Source organism: Schistocerca cancellata, chromosome 10, assembly GCF_023864275.1.
Source record: "Schistocerca cancellata isolate TAMUIC-IGC-003103 chromosome 10, iqSchCanc2.1, whole genome shotgun sequence".
NCBI lineage: Eukaryota > Metazoa > Arthropoda > Insecta > Orthoptera > Acrididae > Schistocerca > Schistocerca cancellata.
In genome coordinates, this window is record NC_064635.1 from 60849583 (window position 1) to 60873383 (window position 23801).

A 23801-nucleotide genomic window follows, 5' to 3' on the forward strand; every position below is an offset into this window, starting at 1 on the left:
TCTAGCCGTAAAACACCAGGAAATGAAGACAACAGAAGAGATTCTAGCCAATGACCTGTCTACATTAGATAATTACTTCAAAATCTGGATACTCCAACCCAGTGTGAGTAAAACAGAAGTGTGTTGCTTCCATCTAAATAACCAGTTGGCGAACGTAAAACTGGAAGTAAGTTTCAGAGGCAGCATTCTTCGTCATAATTGGAACCCAAAATATCTTGGTGTCATCCTGGATCGTACACTATGCTTCAAACAACACCTTCTTAACTTAGCTCAAAAGCTGAGGACTCGAAACAACATCCTCCATAAGCTATGCGGAACTACCTGGGGATCTTCAGCAACCACCCTGCGATCTTCAGCTCTGGGCTTGGTGTACCCAAGTGCTGAGTATTGTGCACCTGTTTGGATGAACAGTCATCATACAAGGCTTGTTGATACCCCGCTGAATATGACAATGCGCATAATATCTGGCGCAATCAGATCTACTCCCGTTTATTGGCTTCCACTGTTAACCGGTATAATGCCTCCTGATCTACGCAGATGTACTGCCCTTATGAGAGAATTCCACAATATCTCTAGGAATTCTAACCTACCCGTGCATAGCGACCTGCCACTTTTAAATCGCAAGAGACTGAAATCACGCCATCCATCTCTGTGCGATGCCGCTGACATGATTGCTAAGAATTTCAAACCTCTTGAAGAATGGAAAGGTCGGTGGGAAGCAGTGGTAGATGTGCACCTGCATAACATCTTCTCAGGTGTGCTAAACTTCCAAGTGGATTCGACTTACCACGCAAGACCTGGTCTACTCTCAACAGAATCCGTACCGGCCATGGGCGATGCAGGGATGCTCTCTTTAAGTGGAAGAAGTTGCCTGATCCAGCTTGTGACTGCGGGGCTCCATACCAGACTGTTCACCACATTGTCAGTGAATGCAGGATTCGAGCCTATCACGGCGCCAAGGACGACTTCCTGCTAGCAACTCCAGATGCAGTGCGCTGGATTGAAGGACTGTATATTCAGTTGTAAAGACAAACTTAAGTTTCTTGTGTGTCAATATTTACATATGTATAGGTAATTTAATTTCATGATATGTCTGTATTAGCCATACGCTAAATAATAAACTGCCTTTCTTGTAGACATGTGACCAGTGCTTTTTTCCAAGAACTGGGCATAGTTTCTTATTCAAGCAATCTACAATAGATTATACACTGATCGGCATGAAAAACACAACACTTAAGTTTCTTACAAAAACTGCAACTTATTTTAAAATTATGACACTTTTATAATCTAATCCACTATCTTATGATGGAATACTGGGGTATGGTTCCATCAAGGTGTCCAAGAATGAAAAAAGTAAGACAATCATAAACAAGTTTAACAAATTATACCAGAGATGCACACTTAAAGGAAATTTTGTATAAGCTAATAAAGGTAATGATCATTTGTTTTGATGTTATACACTTCACATTTTTTCTTCACAGACCTTGGAGACAGTCTCGGAGACCACTGTTCACATCTTCAAATGTGTGTCTTCCCACCTCTTCCACCAATGGCAGCATTCAGCGTTTCAGGCATGCTTCTGGTTAATGTGGTAATGTCCTGTTGATGAATCATATCCCATCCTTCCAGGAGGTGTTCCGTAGATCCTGTAGGGTCTCTGAATAGTACTGATGGGCTCTTCTCCCCAACTTGCTCAGTAGGGTCCAGATCAGGGCTTTGAGCAGGCCAACACATAGCATGAATCCCTGTTTCATCCAAGAACTCTTACACAATTCTCGCAACATGGGGGCATGCATTGTCGTGCATTGATGTCAAATCGTCACCAATAAATGGAGCCAAAAGCACAACGTGCTCCAGAAGAATTTCCTCCATGTACCGATGTGCGGTAAGGCTTCTGTACACTATGAAGACCAAATCCGTCCTTGCAGCGGTATTGATTCCTGCCCACACCATCACAGAACCACCCTGAAAGGCATCCTGGATTGGAATGTGCAAGGGGGATACCTTTTCCCTGGCCTTCACCATGCCCTCCCTCTTCTGTCAGATTGTCAGAAGCCATATTGCGACTCATTGGTGAACACCACTTGATCCTATTGTTGTACCGTCCAGCCAATATGTTCCCAGATCCTACAAAAATGTGTGATTGAAAGGGGGGGGCAATTCAGAGTTCAACAATAAATGGTACAAGAACAGGAAAACATTACTCATTCACATTCAATGATGTGTTTTCCAGGTTGCGCGGGAAACGTCGATTGAAACTAGTGCAATAAACAATTAGCAGGTCATTGTTTTCTCACAACACAACACCATTAACATATCCCTTCTCAAAAAATTGATTGAAGTGCTTCACTTCAATTAAATAATTACACAATGATTACACATCATTTATCGGGTGTTGTGTTTTTCGTGCCAGTCAGAGTAGTTGGGAGACAGGCTAACACAGCCACAAATTCAGTATAGAATCTGACAGATTCCATTGGGCCTTGACGTTTTGTTCAGTTTCAGAGATTTAAACTGTTCCTCAACACCACTGACACTAATACTTACTTCATTCATCTTTTCAGTGGTAGGAGGATAAAATTGGTGTATTCCTTTGTAACGCAACATTTGAAAATGGAGTTAAGCTTTTCAGCTTTTGCTTTGCTAGCCTCAATTTCAGTTCCTGTTCCATTTGCTAGGGACTGGACACAAACTTTGCTGCCACTAACTGCCTTTTCATGTGACCAGAATCTTGGGATGTTGTGAAATGTCATTTGACAATATTCTGCTACAGCAGCCATTGAAGGCATCACACATTGCTTTCTTGACAGCCAAACACGTTTCATTCAGCCACTCTTTCTATAGTCCTACACTTTGTTTTACACTTGTTACGCAGTAATCTTTGTTTCTTTAGAAGTTTCTTTATTGTGACTATATACCATGTAGGTGTCCCCCCCCCCCCCCCCCCCCCCATTATGAGCTATTCTACTGGGTACATATCCATCCAGGGGTTCAGCTATAATTTTAAACTTGAGCCATAGTTCCTCTCCATTCTCCTGCCCTGTGCTGAAAGTTTCAAGTGCCTCACTGAGATATGACACTTCAGATTTTTTATCTAGTTTACTGAGCATCTATATCTTTCTGCTTCTTTTAGTTGTCCTTTGCACTTTGGTGGTGATAGTAGCCTCAACCACATCATAGTCACGGATACCAGTTTCAATGTGGACATCTTCAAAGAGCTCAATACATTTCCATCAAGAGTGGTGTTCCTATCTGTTGAAGGTAGTTTTCAGAGAAGGAATTTAGTAATGTTTCACAGGATGTCTTATCACACCCACCAGTAATGAAACTGTAATTTTCCCAATTGATTGTTGGATGACTAGTCTCCTCCGACGATTGCAGTATGATTGAGGAACTTACGTGCAATTGAACTGAGGTTTTCTCTAAAGTTTTTGGTTACAATAGGAGATGAGTGTGGTGGGTGACAGAAGGATCCAGTTATCATTTTTGCACACCCCTAATACTAAGCCTTGCCCAAACAGTCTAACACACAACTTCAATTTCTATCTCAGTGGATCTGACTTTCTTGCGTACTGCGACAAATACACTAGCTCCTTTTCTCATTTGCCTATCTTTTTGGTATACACTTTATTTTCCCTAAAAATCTCAGTCAATTTCAGGTTTCAAACAGCTTTCTGTACCTACTATTATGTGAGCTTCACTGCTTTTCATGAGTGCTTCAAACTCTGGCTGTTTGTTGTGAACGCTTTAGTAGTTTACCATTAGGATTTTAATTCTCTCAACTGTGGGTGGGATTTCTTTCAGTCTTCAACTGATACTTCCTTGTTTCCTATAGCTATCATTATCTGGACTGAATGAAGTCACCTAATCTAAAAAAAAACCTTGTGTGCACCGCACCCACAGTCAGCTACCTCAGTAGCAGCCTATGATGTGTAGTGCTCACCTGACTCATTTCAGGGGCGCCTACATTTGTCAACCCTAAGGTACAAGTCCAGGAAGTCGCAGCCTAGCTTGTCACAGAACCTTCATAGTCCCTGGTTCAGTCCTTCCACTCGACTCAGAAACAAAGGGCCATGAGCAGGTCTGGGGACAATGCTGCAAATTGTGAACTTTGTTGAAACCCCATGCACAAGGCTGGTCTTCTCTGCCTATTGCTGGAATGACCCAATTATGACCTCAGAGCCCAGATGACGGACATCATTTGTTCCAACATGAGCCACAATCTACATTTGGTTACACCCTGTTGCATCAGTGCCTACTGGAATAGCCTTTTCAACATGTTGAATGTGGTGCCCAGGCATACACGCTGAGTGCATGTGGTGTCCTTTCCTGTTCCTTCCTGCCATTTCTCTAAGTGATACCATCATTCGCGGTATGTTTGAACTACTGACGATTAATAGCCCCCCAACTCTTTTGCGTTTACCCCTTCCTGACACTGGACGTAACAGGTTTCCCCAAAATGTGTGAAGTGAGTCCCACTGACTCAGTTCCAGTTTCAGTGAAACGCAGCACCTCAGACTTGTTGGTTAGGGGGATTGGTACAACAACTTGAGTCCTCCCTGGTCCCCGTCCACCCTGTACAGGACACATAGGTCTACTATGGACATACCACTTGCAGTCACATGGACAAGTAATGACAGATGCTGTACTTTCTGCAGAGGAGAAAGGATCCACAGGAGAGGACCGTACTTAAGGCACCTCTGGTACCTTCTCGGGAAGGGGTACGATTCTCGGGAGCTCTTCCAACACATCAATTTGCAGCAGCTACCAATTGTTTGACTATAATAAGGCAATTTCCAGCTGCTTATGAATGTCAGCCATCTCATCCTGTGTTCGAAAACAGCATTCACAGTAGGGCTGCATTTTGACTGCTGCAGTGTATTACAAGGCAGTGAACAAATAACTTTATATTAAGCCTGCTGATTATCTTTAATTTGTTGAGCTAAAAAGTTGCTAATTCCCTATAAGAATGTAAGAAAATACACAAAACAAGATTTCTATTAAGGCTACACTAGTGGTAAAATTTATTATTCCCTGAAATGTTTTGAATATAATTACGCTTGTTAGTAAACTTGTTAAACTGAACAGACATCCACACATCTTTCTTCAGGTCGACAAAGATGTGAAAATCACATGGTCAAAGATCAGGGCTGTTTGGAGGATGTTGCAATGTTTCCCAACCAAACTGCTGAAACATAACCTTCGTCCAGTTGGCAGTGTAGGGGTGGACGTTATCATGCAATGGGGTGATTCTTTCTGTCCTCATTCCTAGACATTCTAACTCTGTGGCATGTTGCAGTTTCTGCAAAGTGTCTTCATAGCACTGCACATTGATTGTAGCTCCACACTCATGGAACTTGATTAGCAGAGGGCCCCAGCAGTCGAAGGATGATGTCATCGTGACCTGTGTTGTGTCACTATTCTGAGCCCGAGGGCAAATGGCAGTGCCAAATGTGGAAACATCCTACGTCTCCCCTGTCAGATAAATCCGAAGCTGTTCACACAAGTTCTGGTAAGGCCACGATGACTTCCTCCTTTGACTGCAGAGATTCTCTGCTCGTTGACTTCCTCAAGTGTGGAACCACAGTCAATGCACAGCACTAAGGAGACACTTTGCAGAAAATTTGATGTGCAACAAAGTCAGAATGCCCGGGAATGCTGTCAGGCAGAAAATTCTGTTGCATGATAATGCTCGCCCCCACACTGCCACTCAGACAAATGCTACGCTTCATCGATCTGGTTGGGAAACATTGCAGCATCCTCCATACAGCCTGGATCATTCACCATGTGATTTTCACGTCCTTGCCGACTTGAAGAAAGACGGGCGTGGACATCGGTTTCAGTCAGACGAGGAAGTGCAAGAGTGGGTGTGGTTGTGGATCCGTCAGCGGCCAACCGTGTTCTATGAAACAGGACTTGATCACCTCGTCTCCCCGTGGGATAAATGTCATAACCCGTGTGGTGGTTACTTTTGAACGGAACCATTCCACGGCACCGTTGTGGCGGGTACTCGGTTTTCATTCAACTGCCCCTCATTTGTAGATTGCATTTTTTTATCCTATGGCAACATTTGCCCAGCTTTGCCATGCATGAAAATTTGTCTTATCATGACAGAAACACCATTTATTGTAAGGGCTTGTGTGTTCCTTGGTGTCAGTATCATCCTCATTGTCTGTTTCGTGTGTGTGTGTGTGTGTGTGTGTGTGTGTGTGTGTGTGTGTGTGTGTATGGGGGGTGGGTCTTTCAGAGATGTCTGAAATAACAGACACCATTTTGATCCGGGTGCCACTATCAATCAAGACACAAAGGTGACCACTACACCACCCAGACACAGTGGTCACGACAGCGACACGGACTACTTTAGCACACCTCCCATCAGACCCAAATTCTTGACTTACACCACACACTACTGATGTTGTGCCCCTACTCATTAGCCTCTTTACTGCAGCATTAGTGATGTCTGGTCTTTTTAACATGTCCAAAAGAACAGACATCACATACGTATAATCAAAGCAATGAGACCAGTGTCACTTCATTGCAGATGCTTACTGAGCTCAGGCTATTGTGGGAATTGGCAGGATGCTGCGAGTAAAGAGGCTGGTCAGCACGTGCACTACTTCATTAGAGAGCGGTATAATTTGAGAATTTTGGTCTGACGGGAGGCATGCTAGAGTAGTCTGTACAGTTGTGTACAGATGGCAGCGCAACTGCGTAGTAAGCAGGAGACCGAGGTTTCGGTCGCGATCCGGCACAAATTTTCAACTGGCCCCATTGATATAAATCAGTGCCCACGGGCAGCTAATGTCTTTAATTTCTTTGTGTCTCATAGATTAGTTTGCATAAACCATTGAACACAAAATAAATAACGTTATTCAGATTTCAAATACTGTATAATTTCAAATTGTATGTAATGAAAAAAAATGCATCTGCTGTATACAGTGTCAGTTGTGTCATCAAACCTTTCGGTGGCAGTATTTATGTCAGATGCTGTCATTAGGTTTGGCGACCTCGAGTACTTCCGCAGAAAAGCAGACTGCTGGCACTAGTTTCACTCTCTCCATTCCTGTCACTTCGTGGTAGTCATCCACATCTCCCAGTTGTGCATTGGGCACATTACCTGCAGGACAAAAAAATGCTATGGTAAAGCACCTACACTTAAACCTTAACTGCATGCTATTTGTAAATTAATCTCTTATTGGCTACTAAAAAAAGAAAGAAATTGATAAATTATTTTTTGTGTACAAACTGTTCACAAGTGTTGACATTACTTCTCCACGTAGTCGCCACCCAAATTCAAACATTTGTCGTACTGTGACACTGGCTACTTTATCCGTTCATCAAACAATGGTGCGGTGCTTCAGCCATTTTTTGACAGTGTACTCGAGCTCATTGTCAGTTGTGAAGTGACAAATAGCCAAATACACATTCATCTTGTTGCCAAGTCTGGACTGTAGGGTAATCACACTCTGCTGTTTGTTTTGGAAAGATCTCTGGATTTCAGAAGAGTCTCACAAATATGTGATGTCACAATATTCTTAACATGTTATTCTCATGAAATCTGTTGCCAGAATTCTACATCTACATCTGAATTTCTTTGTGATCCAGAAACTGTAATGATTATTTTGTGATTTGACAGCATCTGCTTGAATCTTTTGAGTCTAATGAGAGAATGAGTGGGCATCCAATGTTTGGACTTAGTTTCAGAGTTCATGTGCTGCACCTACTTCCAGTGCCGATTCTGTTCAGGATTTGCTCCTACTCTTCATAGTAGCACTGCAAGAATGTAAAGCCTTGAACCAGTTCTTTCAGTTTTATGAACATCAGTTACCCCTTTGTGACTGTTAAAGAGGGTTGTCCTTGAAATGTAATGCTCATCTTAACAAAGTTTGGTAATTGTGAACCAATGTTTCACACGTGCAATTTTGTCTGCATGTTACATGAGTTCATCAGTCACATCTGAATGTCTTTCTTGACTTTTTTCATTGTGCACATCTTTGTGAAAAGACCCAAATTTTTTGCACCACTCCTTCAAACCACCACCACTCGTACCCCCTACCACCATGCACCTGACACGATTGCTAACAAATCTCGGTGGCATCGACTCGGAAACGAATGACATAACATAGTGGCAACTGGTTGGAGATCACCGTGACACTGTCCATTTCAGTTGCCTGCCTGTTACACATTGACGATCACAACTTAGAGCTGATGCAACGTGACCCTCAAAAGTTTTCTTTTCTAATACCATAAGTACTATGAGGCTACAAGCATTTGTTTATTTTTGAACATCAATCTGAGGTTAATTTAAGAATAGCTCTCCTGCAAATGGAAGTAAGATTCTTACGTTGTCTTTTGTTTATAATGTTTTGTCTCCTATCTACTATCTGATATTCTCATTGGTAGTCATGGCGGTGTGTTTGAGAGGCCACTTCGTGAAAGGAAGCAGGTTTTGCATTGCTTGCAGGGTACACAACTGACACCACTGATGACCGTAACAACAACACGAATGGCCTGTACCGGCTGGACCTCACATCCCTGACCTGGGAGCAGCTGCATCCGAGTGGGAAACCAGAGCCTGCAGCCTGTGACAAGCTCGTCGGCTGGGAGTACGAAGGCAGGTAGGGACTGCGGCACAGCGAAAAGTGTGCATGAGAAATGGTCCGTTTTATACGTATTAGAAGACAATTTGACCCTACAAAGTGTAGGTGCAGAGATCATAATTAATGGAATTAGATTGGTAGCTCCCAAAGATTAGATTGGTAGGTTGGATGAAGAATAGTGAAACAAACAGTGAACAGAAGAAATTTATGGCACAGTTAGACTAAAAGAAGGAATCAGTTGATATGACAAATTGTGAGGCATCGAGGAATTATCAGATTTTAATAGAAAGAAATGTGAGAGCTAAAAGTTGTAGAGGGAGACCAAGGCATGACTACAGAAATCAGGTTCGAATGAAGTTTGGAGTAGTTGTGTAGAGATGAAGGGGCTTGCTCAGGGAAGACTAGTGTGTGGAGAGCTGCATCGTACCAGTCGTTGGACTAAGGACAATGATAACAACAACAACAACATTAACAACAAAATATTGCTGTGAACTAGAAAAGCGAACTGGTTACATATCCAGGATGACAGCACCATTGTGTTTATGTCCGAGAAGTGGGGAGTGGAGGTGGGTATAGCATACACACCACTATTCTTCCGAGTGGAGTGCTGATACCTGCTGCGTTTCTGTATGCACTAATAAATTAAGTGCCCGTTAGAACAAGAACAGAAATACGGCATACAATATGTCTCACCTTGACTGTTCACAATTTTCGCTGGCCGAATCTATAAAACTACCTTCCGAGTGATGTTGCTATTTTCCGTACCTATGTTTGTTGATTTGTCATCTACTGTCTCAGTGGTGAATGGCAATGCCTGCTCTTCATTTGAATATTCCCTCGTGCATCAAAATATCTGTCTTTCAGTAGTCATCACACACTTTTTTTGGCATAATGCTTGGCCTTTCTGCTCTTCACAGTAAAAGCTAACATCACAGCACAAAAAGCAGTCTGACCACATAGTCTAGTGGTTAACATTTTTGGTTAGTAACACTGAGGTGTCGGGGTTTTTGACCACTTCAAATTTTTCTCTGCTGGAAAGGCCTGGAAGGAGGCCCACTTAGCCTTTGGGACCAACTGAAAAGCCGCTTGGATACAAAAGCATCTAAATGGACACCCAAGTCACCAGATTGACATTACTGGGCTAGCTAACAAGTTACTTTATTTATTAGCAGCAAAAGCCTCGGCCATTATTGTGTCAGGTAGATGGCAAGGTGCTTGATGTCTTATGAATATGGATCATATTAAAAAACTTATGATTCATTATGGATCATATTTTGTGCAATGAGTGCAGAAAAATTTGTTGACCCTAAAGTGACATGATTGTTGCGAGAGTGGGGAGAGCTTGACACTTGCTCTTGACTCTATCTTAGATAGCAGCGTCATGTAGCAGTGTCATATACCACGCTCACAAGTTACAATGTGCATAGCATTGAGGTCCAGAGTGTACGGCAGCAGTCGAGAGGGAACCATTTTCTTGCAAAATTTTGTCAGTGGAATAAAGAGAAGGTTGGCGTTCCTCAATGCTGAAAGTTGTTGGGCTTTGATTGTCTCTGTGTACTTTTAATTTTTGTGTGTTGATTTGTACGTGACGATCCTAAATGTTCCTGTTACGGTCATATAGGAGAAGTGAACACAAAACAAAATTATGCATTAACAATAAGGACACATTTCCTGGCTCTGTTGTTTGACAATACTCTTTGCATGCTGTCATTGTGCAACATCTGTTCAAAGTGTGGTCTGTACGAATCCTCTGTTCGTCTAAATAAACCACTGGCCACTTTAAATGTGACACTTCATTTCTTCATATGAACTCTAATGTAGTATGCTCTTTTTACAAGTATTTTGTCCCTTGCATACATAATGACTCTTTCATTCTGGCATCTTTTAAAATCAAATCCTGTACATAAAACTGTTTTTATGGTTTCTTTCCTAGACCAGAAGTCCCCATCTGTGGTACAAAAACTGCGAAGGTTTTGCAAAGATGATATTTCTTTTTACTGTTCATAATATCACATAAACTGCTGTCTATTAATGCATTTATCTATATATTCAACAAAATAAAACTACTTAACTGCAAGTTGTCATGACTTCCCGCGAAGATACACTGAAGTGCCAAAGAAACTGGTATAGGCGTGTGTATTCAAATTCAGAGAAACAGGCAAAATACAGCACTGCAGTCAGCAATGCCTGTATAAGACAACAAATGTCTGGCGCAGTTGTTAGATCGTTACTGCTGCCACAATGGCAGGTTCTCAAGATTTTAAGTGAGGTTGAATGTGGTGTTATAGTCGGTGCAAGAGCAACTGGACACAGCATCTCCAAGGTAACGATGAAATGGGAAATTTCCCATACGACCATTTCACAAATGTATTGTGAATATCAGGAATCCGGTAAAACATCAAATCTCTGACATCACTGTGGCTGGAAAAAGATCTTGCAAGAACGGGACCAACGACAACTGAATAGAGTTGTTCAACATGATAGAAGTGGAACTCTTCCACAAATTGTTGGAGATTTCAGTACTGGGCCATCAACAAATGTCAGCGTGCGAACCATTCAGTGAAACATCATCAATATGGGCTTTTGGAGCCAAAGGCCCATTCATGTACCCTTTATGACAACATGACACAAAGCTTTACACCTCACCTGGGCCCCTCAACACCAAGCATTGGATTGTTGGCTGGTCGGACGAGTCTCATTTCAAATTATATTGAGGTATACAGGTATGGAAACAGCCTCATGAATCTGTGGACTGTGCATGTCAGCAGTGGACTTTTCAAGCTGGTAGAGGCTCTGTAATGGTGTGAGTTGTGTGCAGTTGGAGTGATATGGGACCCCTGATACATCGAGATATGGCTGTCAGGTTACGTAAGCATCCTGTCTGATCAGCTGCATCCATTCATGTCCATTGTGCATTCCGAATGGGTTGAGCAATTCCAGCAGGACATTGCGGCACCCCACACGTCCAGAATTCCTACAAAGTGACTTCAGGGACACTCTTCTGAGCTTAAACACTTCTGCTGGCCACCAAACTCCCTAGACATGAACATTATTGAGCATATCTGGGATGCCTTGCAATGTGGGGTTCAGAAGAGATCTCCACCCCATCATACTCTTATGGGTTTATAGACAGCCCTGCAGGATTCATGGTGTCAATTCCCTCGAGCACTACTTCGGACATTAGTCGAGTCCATGCCACATCATGTTGTGGCACATCTGCATGCTCAGAGGACCCCTACATGATGTTAGGCAGGTGAGCTAATTTCTTTGGTTCTTCAGTGTATTTTCCATGATCAGTTTCTTGTACTCCTGCTAGGATGTAAAGGTGTGTGCTATTTGGAACTATAATGTGACGGTAACTGATCACATGACCAAATTAGTTCCCACTATGACTGGGTAAATAGTTCACCTTGCTAAGTAATACTGCAGTACAGGCTCAGCTCAGTTTGAAGGTAAGCACTTACTGCTGTCCATAGTTCATGGCAATGCATCTGGAGGAAGTCTAAATCTCATTGTCTGCTGATAGTTGGTGGAAATGCATGTGCAAAACAGTTGTAAACGGGACCAATTTCTGATGTGATACATGCTGTAACTCTATTTTATTGTAGCTTAACGAATGAATGAATAGATTAAATGGTGTGTGTTTGGGGGGAGGGGGGGGGGTTGCATGAAGGGCCAGACTTTATTTAATTACATGTAGTTCGTTTGTAACAATTGCTTTGATGTATTTTTTAACACTGAATTATGTCTGTAAAAATGTGGATGTAAAAATATTTATTGACATGACTGTTGAGAGACTGAGGAGCTGTTAGACTTGCTGTTGACTCTGTCTAAGATATTGAAGTCATATAGTACTAGCATGTCATTACTAACAATATATAGTAGTTCACTTCTAATTAAATGCTATATACGAGCTCAAGTTATGCAGTAAAAAGTAACTTAGTAGTAGATAGTAATCTTGGTGTAGGCAGTAGTATGTACAGATTACATTACTTTCAACTTAATCCCTTCCTTCACAGGTCATACAGTTAGTTTGCATACTTACTACCAGTAACAGTTCATTATAATATAGGTTGCACATGTGTATTTTAAACAGTGTGGCCTCATGGAGAAGATGAACAATTGAGTTTCTTCACCACCTTAACTCCACTCATAACAACATTTGGTTCTGCATGGAAATAGAGAAAGATGGTTGCCTGCTTTTCATGGATGTCTCGGGTAGATGAAAGAATGATGACACTCTGGGGCATTCATTTTATTGCAAGTTCACTCATACTGACTTGCATTTGTCAGCATCAGGTTGCCGTCACCATTGCAAACTATGAGTGTGCTTAAAACACTTGTACACAGAGCTCACATTGTCGCAGCTGTAGATAGTTAGCTTAAAAAGCTCATGCACCTAAAGACAGTGTTTAGAAAGAATGGGTATTTTACCCAGCAGATTGATGGGCTCTGTCAGTTAAAATCAAGAGTCAGACAGTGGACAAAGAGGAGAACACTCCAGCAAAATCTTTAGGTTTTCTGTCTTTAATTGGCAATAATCCTCTGTAAATTTCAAGTGAAAGTGATTTTCTGTACGCCATCTAAGGTTGCAGACCTTCTGGGATCGGTAAAGAATGACTTGTTATTGTGGAAGGCTGGGGAATTTACAAAATATCTTGTCAGTGTGGTATGGCTTACATAGGACAGACCACATGCACTGTGAAAGAACACTGCACTGAACATCAGTTTTCCATGCACCTTTTGCAACCAGCAAGTCCGCTATTGCCAAACATTGTATTTTGAATGGACATTCAATAGATTATGGTAGAACTGTCACTCTGACCACAGCAACATCTTTTTGGGACTCCGTTATTAAAGAATCCGTGGAAATAGGCCTGGCAGAAAATCTGATGAACTGTGATAGCAGCTACCTGTTGGACAGTGTGTAAACCCATCACCTCCACAATTTTTTCTAATCGGAGATGACAGAGTGTGACAATGGCCAATGCGAGCGGTAACACAGAGGACAGCAGAGTTCTGCGGTTCCAACAGTGAGGACGCTGCTGCCGGGAAGTGTGGTCCGTCTGTCAACCACAATTCTGACACTTGTGGAGTACTCGCAGCGTGCTATATAGGACGTAGCGGAGCAAATCTTCATCAGTCTTCAGTAGCTCACACGAATGTGACTGGCAGCTGCCCAGTCGAAACATTGTGCAATTAATAAGACAACGACAGGATGCGAGCCTGAAATGTGTTTGAATATAGGTTGCACGTGTTTCAGGAAGAGATCTGACATTGGTTAGGAAATCTGCAGCCAATATTGCGTGGTATTTTTATTTTATTTCACAATGACTGGTTTTGATAGAATATTGCTGTCATCAGATCTTTGGAATTTATTATTTGCGTATATATGTGCCACCAACAGAATGAAAGCACATTCCACTCATAGGAAACCACACCATTTTGGTTTGGCAAACATATAAAATATATATGTATCAACTGTGTGCCCTGGAGTGGAGGTAAAGTGCAGTCGTAGCCCACTCACATCGTAGTAAGAACTGAGTTCTTTGTGTGATATGCATGGCCTATGATTGCAGTTTCTGTTTATTTCCCTCCACTCCTGGTGCTGTGGAGATTTTGTATGTTCTTTTTTTTGTGTGTGTGTTTGACAAACCAACATGGTGTCGTTTCCTTTGAATGGAAAGTGCTCTTGTTGTATCGATGAATGTATACACGCTAATAAAAAATTCCAAAGATCCGATGCTAGCAATATTCTGTCAAAACTAGTCATTATGAAATAAAATAAAAATACCAGGCAATCTTGGCTGCAGAAGATTTCGTATTCTTCAATTCATTATGAGGTGCAATGTGCATTGCATCGTCTTTTAGCCAAATGATTAGCTTCTCACAAACAAATTCACAAGTTCCATAAAAAAATCATAGAAAGTAATCACATATACAAACACAAAAGCTCTAGTTGTCCAGTGCATTGGATAATCCAGTGCATTGGATAAAAATGTCAAGCATATTGCAGCATGATCAAATGAAGCACTATTAAAGCCACAATTGAATATTTTAACCATTAATTACCTCAGTTAAAGATAGTTTCCTTAATATTAGAAAACTTAAGGTGACTACTGAATATCAAATGTACTTGTCTATAGTTAACACCCTCATTGTCATTTTTGTACACAAAACATTTTTCATGTAAATAACTGTGACGGAAACAGTGTACCGAGGTTTGTTAGAAAGCTATCCTTCTCATCAGTTCGTGATGATTCCCACATTGAAGTCCATTGTTACCTGAACCCCACTATTTCAGGCCCTACTGAATGCTAATTGAGTCTCTAAAAATATCAGTAGACTCTTATGGAAATGTGCCAGTTGTTATTGTTCCCAGCAACAAAGATAGAAGGTTTTCTTTTCTGCACTAGAGATGCGCTAACCTCCTGAAATCTGGATGTGTACAACATGTTGTTGCTAATGTGACATATAATGTGCATAAACTATTAGAATCATTGAGAGAGATGAAAGGAAGATCAGCAGCATACACAACTGTTTTTCCTGAAGTATTTGAGACAAATACCAGAATGATTTCTAAACAAGGCAACAGCTGATTTTCTTTTGCATCGTTGTCTAATTTGTGATTATGGCTTGCCCCCAATGATCTTGGCGTGGGATAGATGTTTAACTCCAACCTTAGCAGTATACATCAGTCAAAAATGTATCTTTCATTGAATTCTGATGAAATAGAAAAGAAATTCACAATAAATGGTGTGTCAGGCATAAAGATTCAAACTCCAGTATAAATATTGGTGCTCAACTGATGGTAGTTGCCAGTCTGGTCGGAAAGAAGGTAGATCAGTTGTCGAAATATTGTGGTACAAAAATAGAAATATCAGTTTTGGCTCATCACTTGAGGGGCATACAATTTACTTTGCTCATGTACTGTCAGCTGCAAATCAGAGTAACACAAAATTAATTATAGTTTAAGTTTGTATTAGGGCAGTCAAGTAGAAGATTTCTTGACCTGCAGAGAAAGACTATAGTCTTCGTCTCTATCCTCTTTTTATTTGCCTACTGTTGGATGTAGTGTCATTTTTGTCAATGCTATTTGTCCAGTTTGTTCCTACAATCCATTTCAAAATGATTGAGCCTTGGCTTCAAGATCCTCTTAAGGTTCCATTTCATAATTTGTGTGAATGTCTCACACCTTAACCAAATCATGGAAAATGACATGTAAATCTACAAAATATGTTTCATACTACAGTTGTTTGATCTGATATCTGTTTTATACATTTATTACTTTACAGCGGGTATGCTACTGGTTCATATCACAAGCAGTGCTTCAAAATTCAGTGAACGAGTACAAACATTTTTGTATGAGAAAAGATTTTAATTAAAGTCATTTGTGTACATGTTCTTAGATCATTTGGTGGTCTGTTAAACCAAATCAAGCCATTTATGGTGATCTGTCATTTTTAATTTTGTTTTATCCTGGTGTTGTGATTATGTACCTCACAACAGTTGATAATTGTTCCTGCTTGACTAATAAAAATGTCACTAATTTAAATATTATAAAGAATACATGTTAAGTATGTGTACTGCACAAAATTTTCATGCAGTTATTCCTTTATGCCCACATATAAGTCTTATTGCTTTTTTGTGTAACAGCAGTATTCTTTTTATGTGAGCATCAGCTGCACAGTCCCATAATTAAATCCATAACTAAAAAAAATGGTAATTAGTTCCATAGTATACTGTTCTTGGTCTTTGGACAGAAACTGTCTTTGAGATCTGGCTAAGGAGATATAAGCCACTACTGACTTTTCACATATAAAAGTACTGTGGATTGTCCAACACAAATTTTCATTGACACAGGGTGGTCAGTTGATAGTGACCAAGCCAAATATCTAATGAAATAAGCATCAAATGAAAAAAACTACAAAGAATGAAACTCTTCTAGCTTGAAGGGGGAAACCAGATGGCGCTATGGTTGGCCCGCTAGATGGTGTTGCCAGAGGTCAAACGGATATCAACTACATTTTTTAAAATAGGAACCCCCATTTTTATTACATATTCGTGTAGTACGTAAAGAAATATGAATGTTTTAGTTGGATCACTTTGTGATAGATGACGCTGTAATAGTCACAAATATTTAAGTACGTGGTATCACGTAACATTCCACCAGTGTGGACGGTATTTGCTTCGTGATACATTACCCGTGTTAAAATGGACTGTTTACCAATTGCGAAAAAGGTCAATATCGTGTTGATGTATGGCTATTGTGATCAAAATGCCCAACGGGTGTGTGCTATGTATACTGCTCAGTATCCTGGACGATATCATCCAAATGTCCAGACCGCTCACCGGATAGTTACATTATTTAAGGCAACAGGAAGTGTTCAGCCACATGTGAAATGTCAACCATGACCTATGATGATGCCCAAGTAGGTGTTTAATCTGCTGTCGCAGCTAATCCGCACATCAGTAACAGACAAATTGCACGAGAATCGGGACTCTCAAAAACGTCGGTGTTGAGAATGCTACATCAACATCGATTGCACCCGTACCATATGTCTATACACCAGGAATTGCATGGTGATGACTTTGAACGTCGTGTACAGTTCTGCCACTGGGCACAAGAGAAATTACGGAATGATGACAGATTTTTTGCACGTGTTCTATTTAGCGACGAAGCACCATTCACCAGCAGCGGTAACATAAACCAGCATAATATGCAATATTGGGCAACGGAAAATCCGTGATGGCTGCGACAAGTGGAACATCAGCGACCATGGCAGTTTAATGTATGGTGTGGCATTATGGGAGGAAGGATAATTGGCCCCCATTTTATCGATTGCAATCTAAATTGTGCAATGTATGCTGATTTCCTACGTAATGTTTTACTGATGTTACTACAAGATGTTTCGCTGCATGACAGAATGGCGATGTATTTCCAACATGATGGATGTCCGGCATGTAGCTCACATGCGGTGGAAGCAGTATTGAATAGCATATTTCATGACAGGTGGATTGGTCGTCGAAGCACCATACCATGGCGCGCACGTTCACCGGATCTGATGTCCCCGGATTTCTTTCCGTGGGGAAAGTTGAAAGGTATTTGCTATCATTATCCACCGACAACACCTGACAACATGTGTCGGCGCATTGTCAATGCATGTGCGAACATTATGGAAGGCAAACCACTTGCTGTTGAGAGGAATGTCGTTACACATATTGCCAAATGCATTGAGGTTGACGGACATCATGTTGAGCATTTATTGCATTAATGTGGTATTTACAGGTAATCACGCTGTAACAGCATGCTTTCTCAGAAATGATAAGTTCACAAAGGTACATGTATCACATTGGAACAACCGAAATAAAATGTTCAAACATACCTACATTCTGTATTTTGATTTAAAAAACCTACCTGTTACCAACTGTTCATCTCAAATTGTGAGCCATATGTTTGACTATTACAGCGCCATCTATCATAAAGCGAAAAAAGTGGTTCAAGTAACACATTCATATTTCTTTACGTACTACACGAATATGTAATAAAAAATATGGGTTCCTATTTTAAAAAACACAGTTGATATCCGTTTGACAGTGTGCAGCCACAGCTGGTCATAGTGATGGGACATTTGCCCATCAGGAGTGCCGACGATACACAGGTGCTGGCCCCGATGCTGCTCTATGCCGGCAGCCTCTATGACCGCAAGCCCTGACGGGAGCGCCTGGCTGGAACACTCGTGGAGCTAGCGATGCAGGCAGATGCCATGTCAGATGCAGCTGGTGAAGGAGGATGCGTGGTTGGCATCCGTGTAGCGGCTCTACTGGGCTCTTGTCCCTCACTGGAGTGAAACGGTACGAACTCAAAAAATGGTCTAAAGTAGCTTCAGGGGACCTGCTGGATACGTAATTTAGCATCTGAATTTGAAATGTCAGACCTATGTGGTTAGCTTCATCATTAGATTGAGGATTAAATGGGGCAGCTGTGAGATGGCAAACACCTCTAGCCTGACAAAAAAATGCAAATTCTCGAGGAACAAAATGGGGGCCATTATTGGTAATCACAGTATATGGAAGTCCCTCAATTGCAAAACGCACCACTTAAGGAAACTTGGATTAGTTGTCCACTACAATGAGCCAATACTGATTTAGGAAGGGCCCAGCAAAATCGATATGTACATGTTCCCAGTGGAAGCACCCAAAACAACTATATCATTGAGGTAATTGATGCAGATGGGCACAGATGTTCTAAAAAAACTTCCAAAAAATTGCTAGCATGTTAGCAACATCAAAAGGCTTGTGTTGATATCAGTATAGCCCAAAAAGTGTATTGTTAATGAGAAGGTGCCAGTAGACTCGCCCAAGGGGAGCTGGAAGTACGCTTCCGACAAATCAATCTCGGAGAAGTAGTGGCTGCCTGATAATTTTGTGAGCAACTCATCAGAGTGAGGCAAAGGGTATATCTATCAGGATTTTGCTTTATCGTGATACTGAAGTCGAAGAGGCGAAGCTTACGCGTCAGCTTCTTAATGATGACCAGTGACATAGCCCATTCACTGGAAGAAAAAAGCTGAATGACATTGAGCAATGTCAACCCATCTAATTCAGCTGTGACAGAATTGTGCAACACGACAGGCAACTGCTAGGCCTGAAAAGAAGAACAAGTGTGGTCAGACTCTTTCATGACAATGTGGGCCCTGAAAACTGGTAGCACAGCCAAGTCCAATGGAAGCAGTAAGAAAAATCGGAGCATATGGACTCTAGTTTCTGGTACGGAACTTGATCTGACATTAAATTTACCTCATTGGCAATGGAGAAATCGAAAGCATTAAAGGCATCTAACCCGAATAGGTCTGCGTTATAGGAATGATCCACAAACCAGGAAGGTGAGAGAGTGAACAACAAATTTGTAAGATACGGGAGGGGAGAACTGGCCTAAGATCAGAATTTACTGTTTATTGTAGCTAACCGACTTCCGTGAAACCTATGTGGAGGGAGGGGAGCCCAAGTTCGTGTATATTTGTGTGTCTACTAAAGTCACTGAAGCTCCTGTGTCCAATTGTATTTTTAGCAGTTTATAAAACCCACACAAACCAATGAACAATTGATTCAGGGAGACAGTCATTGTAGATATATAGTTTATGCCCATTGGTCCGTGTAGCTCTAATTGTGGAAGAACGTACGTTAATGTGGATGAGTAGGAAGAACAAACGTGTAATGTTCGGATACAGTATTACTAGTGTCCTGCTCGACACAGTCAAGTTGGTTAAATATCAGGGCACAAGATGTGAAATGCAACAAGCGCGTGAGAATGGTGGTAGGGAAGGCAAATGGTCGACTTCTGTTTATTAGGAGAATTTTAGGAAAGAATGGTTCACCTGTAAAGGAGACCACATATAGGACCCTGGTGCAGCCTATTCTCGAGTACTGCCGCTGTGTTTGGGATCCGTACCAGGTCAGATTGAAGGAAGACATCAAAGCAATTCAGAGGTGGGCTTTTAGATTTGTTAACGGTAGGTTCGAACGACACGCAAGTGTCGTGGAGATGCTCAGGGAACACTAATGGGAATCCCCAGAGGCAAGGTGATGTTCTTTTCGAGGAACACTGTCAATAAAATTTAGAGAACCGGCATTTGAAGCTGACTGCCACACAATTCTACTGCTGCCAACATACATTGCACGTAAGGACCACGAAGATAAGATACGAGAAATTAAGGCTCATATGGAGGCATACGGACAGTCGTTTTTCCCTCGCTCTGTGTGCGATTGGAACAGGAAAGGAAATGACTAGTACTGGTATGAAGTATCCTCTGCCACACACCGTACTGTGGCTTGTGTGGTATCTGTGCAGATTCAGAGGTACTACTGGTCTGCCACATTTGGAGAGGAGCTACACACCAGTACAATGTGCCTTCCTTTTGACACTTGTTGCAAATAGCCCAACACTTAGGGAGTGAAGCACACTTGTATTGGATGAAGCAGTATGGGTAAAATGGAAGGGGGCACACAGCTGCTGCTGTGACAGCCTGTTGCTGCCATGACCGTAACTGACGCTGCCCCGTGCAACGTTGAGTTGAAAGTTGCGTTGCTGCAATGGCTTCCCTGTCATCCTGAACACTTGCACACTTGCAGTGTGCCAAACAGGGGTTGACAGAGCAGCTTCCAACCCCCCCCCCCTCACACACACACACACACACACACACACACACACACACACACACACACACACACACAGTAGTCTGATTGCCTGCAGCTTGTGACACTTCAAACGACTGTGCTATATTGAGCACATCCCTAAATGTCAGATTATCACATTGAAGTGCTTTTTTGCAGACTTCCCTATCTGCGGCCAGATGAATAACAACACCGTGCACAGTGTGATCAGCATAGGATTTGTGATGGGTACTAGTGACAAATTTATGACAACGTCTCAACACGTTATGACATGTGTTCTGTCACAATAATAGGAGGTTGAGATAAGCTGGTTGGTTCTTGCAAAGGTGCAAGTTGACACAACAGCTGATACATGCGCAGCAAAAGCCAGGAAAGAAAGAAAGAAATAAAGAAAGCACTACACAAGTTTGCATCACCCACAGGAAAAACCTGGGAATGTTGACGTAACTATGTATCGTAGCAGTCCCAATCTTCAGCCGATTCACTGTATGCCGTAAAGGGCAACGATTGTGCCGATGGGAAAGCAACCTGCTGAGAACACGCAGATACCACTCGACTGAGAGTGGTGGCGAGATCCGGCTGTCATTCGGCAAAAACTTTCTTGTGGGCAGTGATGTGTTGGAGCATTTCTTCCATGGAGATTTTTGTCAGTCGATTTAGCATTGACACTTAACACACAGGGAAAACAAATCCTCAATCGTCACTAAGTTTGTTATAGCGAGAACAAACACGATTTACAAAATATAGCACCTTATAGAGCAATACATAAATACAGGTACTGAATACATTAACTAGAAATGGTGAGACACGGTACAGAACACGCCGAGCACTTGCTTGTGATCACTGAAATAATACTGTTTCTTTGGCGTCTCACCATAGTGCGCCAGGGGGCTGACCCGGGCGGCCTCTGTAAGCGGGTCTGTGAACTTTACGGGTGCACGATTTGTGAAATTCTGCGTGTCAGAAGTAAAGGTGTTGTTGTTGTTGTTGTTGTTGTGGGGGTGGTAGTCTTCAGTCCAGAGACTGGTTTGATGCAGCTCTACATGCTACTCCCAGTACCTACTGCAACCTGCATCCTTCTGAATCTGCTTAGTGTATTCATCTCTTGGTCTCCCTCAATGATTTTTACCCTCCACACTGCCCTCCAGTACTAAATTGGTGATCCCTTGATACCTCAGAACATGTCCTACCAACTAATCCCTTCTTCTAGTCAAGTTGTGCCACAAATTTCTCTTCTCCCCAATTCTATTCAATACCTCCTCATCAGTTATGCGATCTACCCATCTAATCTTCAGCATTCTTCTATAACACCACATTTCAAAAACTTCTATTCTCTTCTTGTCTAAACTATTTATCATCCAAGTTTCACTTCCGTACATGGTTTCATTCCATACAAATACTTTCAGAAACGACTTCCTGACCCTTAAATCTATACTCGATGTTAACAAATTTCTCCTCTTCAGAAACGCTTTCCTTGCCATTGCCAGTCTGCATTTTATATCCTCTCTACTTCGACCATCATCAGTTATTTTGCTCCCCAAATAGCAAAACTCCTTTACTACTTTAAGTGTTTCATTTCCTAATCTAATTCCCGCAGCACCACCCGACTTAATTCGACTACATTCCATTATCCTTGTTTTGCTTTTGTTGATGTTCATCCTATACCCTCCTTTCAAGACACTGCCTATTCCGTTCAACTGCTCTTCCAGGTCCTTTGCTGTCTCTGACAGAATTACAATGTCCTCGGCAAACTGTAAGGTTTTTATTTCTTCTCCATGGATTTTAATTCCTACTCTGAAGTTTTCTTTTGTTTCCTTTACTGCTTGCTCAATATACAGATTGAATAACATTGGGGATAGGCTACAACCCTGTCTCGCTGCCACCTTCAGAATTTGAAAGAGAGTATTCCAGTCAACATTATCAAAAGCTTTCTCTAAGTCTACAAATGCTAGAAACGTAGGTTTGCCTTTCCTTAATCTTTCTTCTAAGATAAGTTGTAGGGTCAGTATTGCCTCACGTGTTCCAACATTTCTATGGAATCCAAACTGATCTTCCCCGAGGTTGGCTTCTACCAGTTTTTCCACTTGTTTGTAAAGAGTTCGTGTTAGTATTTTGCAGCCGTGACTTGTTAAATTGATAGTTTGGTAATTTTGACATCTGTCAACACGTGCTTTCTTTGGGATTGGAATTATTATATTCTTCTTGAAGTCTGAAGGTATTTCACCTGTCTCATACATCTTGCTCACCAGATGGTAGAGCTTTGTAAGGGCTGGCTCTCCCAAGGCTATCAGTTGTTCTAATGAAATGTTGTCTACTCCCAGGGCCTTGTTTCGACTTAGGTCTTTTAGTGCTCTGTCAAACTCTTCACGTAGTATCATATCGCCCATTTCATCTGCATCTACATCCTTTTCCATTTCCATAATATTGTCTTCAAGTACAAGGGCGAAGTAATGGTACATCTAAGATAAAATGAAATTGTAAGACAAACAATAATGTAAAGCTGTCCAACTCCTCTGTACAAAAGATTCTCCATAGTGTCTGCAGAAATTTAGTGTTCATGTACACAAATTGAAAACAGGTATACACAAAGTGCTCATTGCCTTTATATGATTACAGAACTGTTGTTGATTTAAGTGGGCAACTACAATAGCCGTGGAATATTTGGTAACAGCAACAGTAATTAAGATAGTTTTTCCCCCAATCATTTTGTTTTTGAAAATTTAGCTTAATCCATTGCTACATTCTAATTATTCTAATCCATTGTTACATTCCATTGCTACATAACATAGATAAATTTTTCAGGGGCACAACACATTTTTAATTGATCATTTATATAGAGCTGCTTGTATACTAGTAAATTTCTCATTTCATTGCTTCTAAAAATCCATATTCTTGCTGTCGGTCACTGAGCACATCAATGTTATATTCGAGCACAAAAAATAATTTGCTGCTCTTTCCTGGTGGAACATTACAGAAGTGGCAGCACGCTGGTCTGACTACTCTACCACAGCCTCACATAGAGTGCAA

At 41.5% G+C, this 23801-nt stretch overlaps 1 protein-coding gene across 4 annotated transcripts in view; it reads left to right on the forward strand.

Annotated features, from left to right (window-relative positions):
- The window catches only part of LOC126106788 (kelch domain-containing protein 2-like), a 140807-nt gene that overhangs the window by 64028 nt on the left and 52978 nt on the right, over window positions 1–23801 (forward strand). For 3 of the 4 annotated variants that reach the window (XM_049913175.1, XM_049913172.1, XM_049913174.1), the window contains one exon: window positions 8447–8618. In XM_049913175.1, the coding sequence (XP_049769132.1) occupies window positions 8447–8618 (172 nt within the window). The remainder of the gene's footprint in view (window positions 1–8446; window positions 8619–23801) is intronic. The other variant, XM_049913173.1, reaches the window with a different exon arrangement.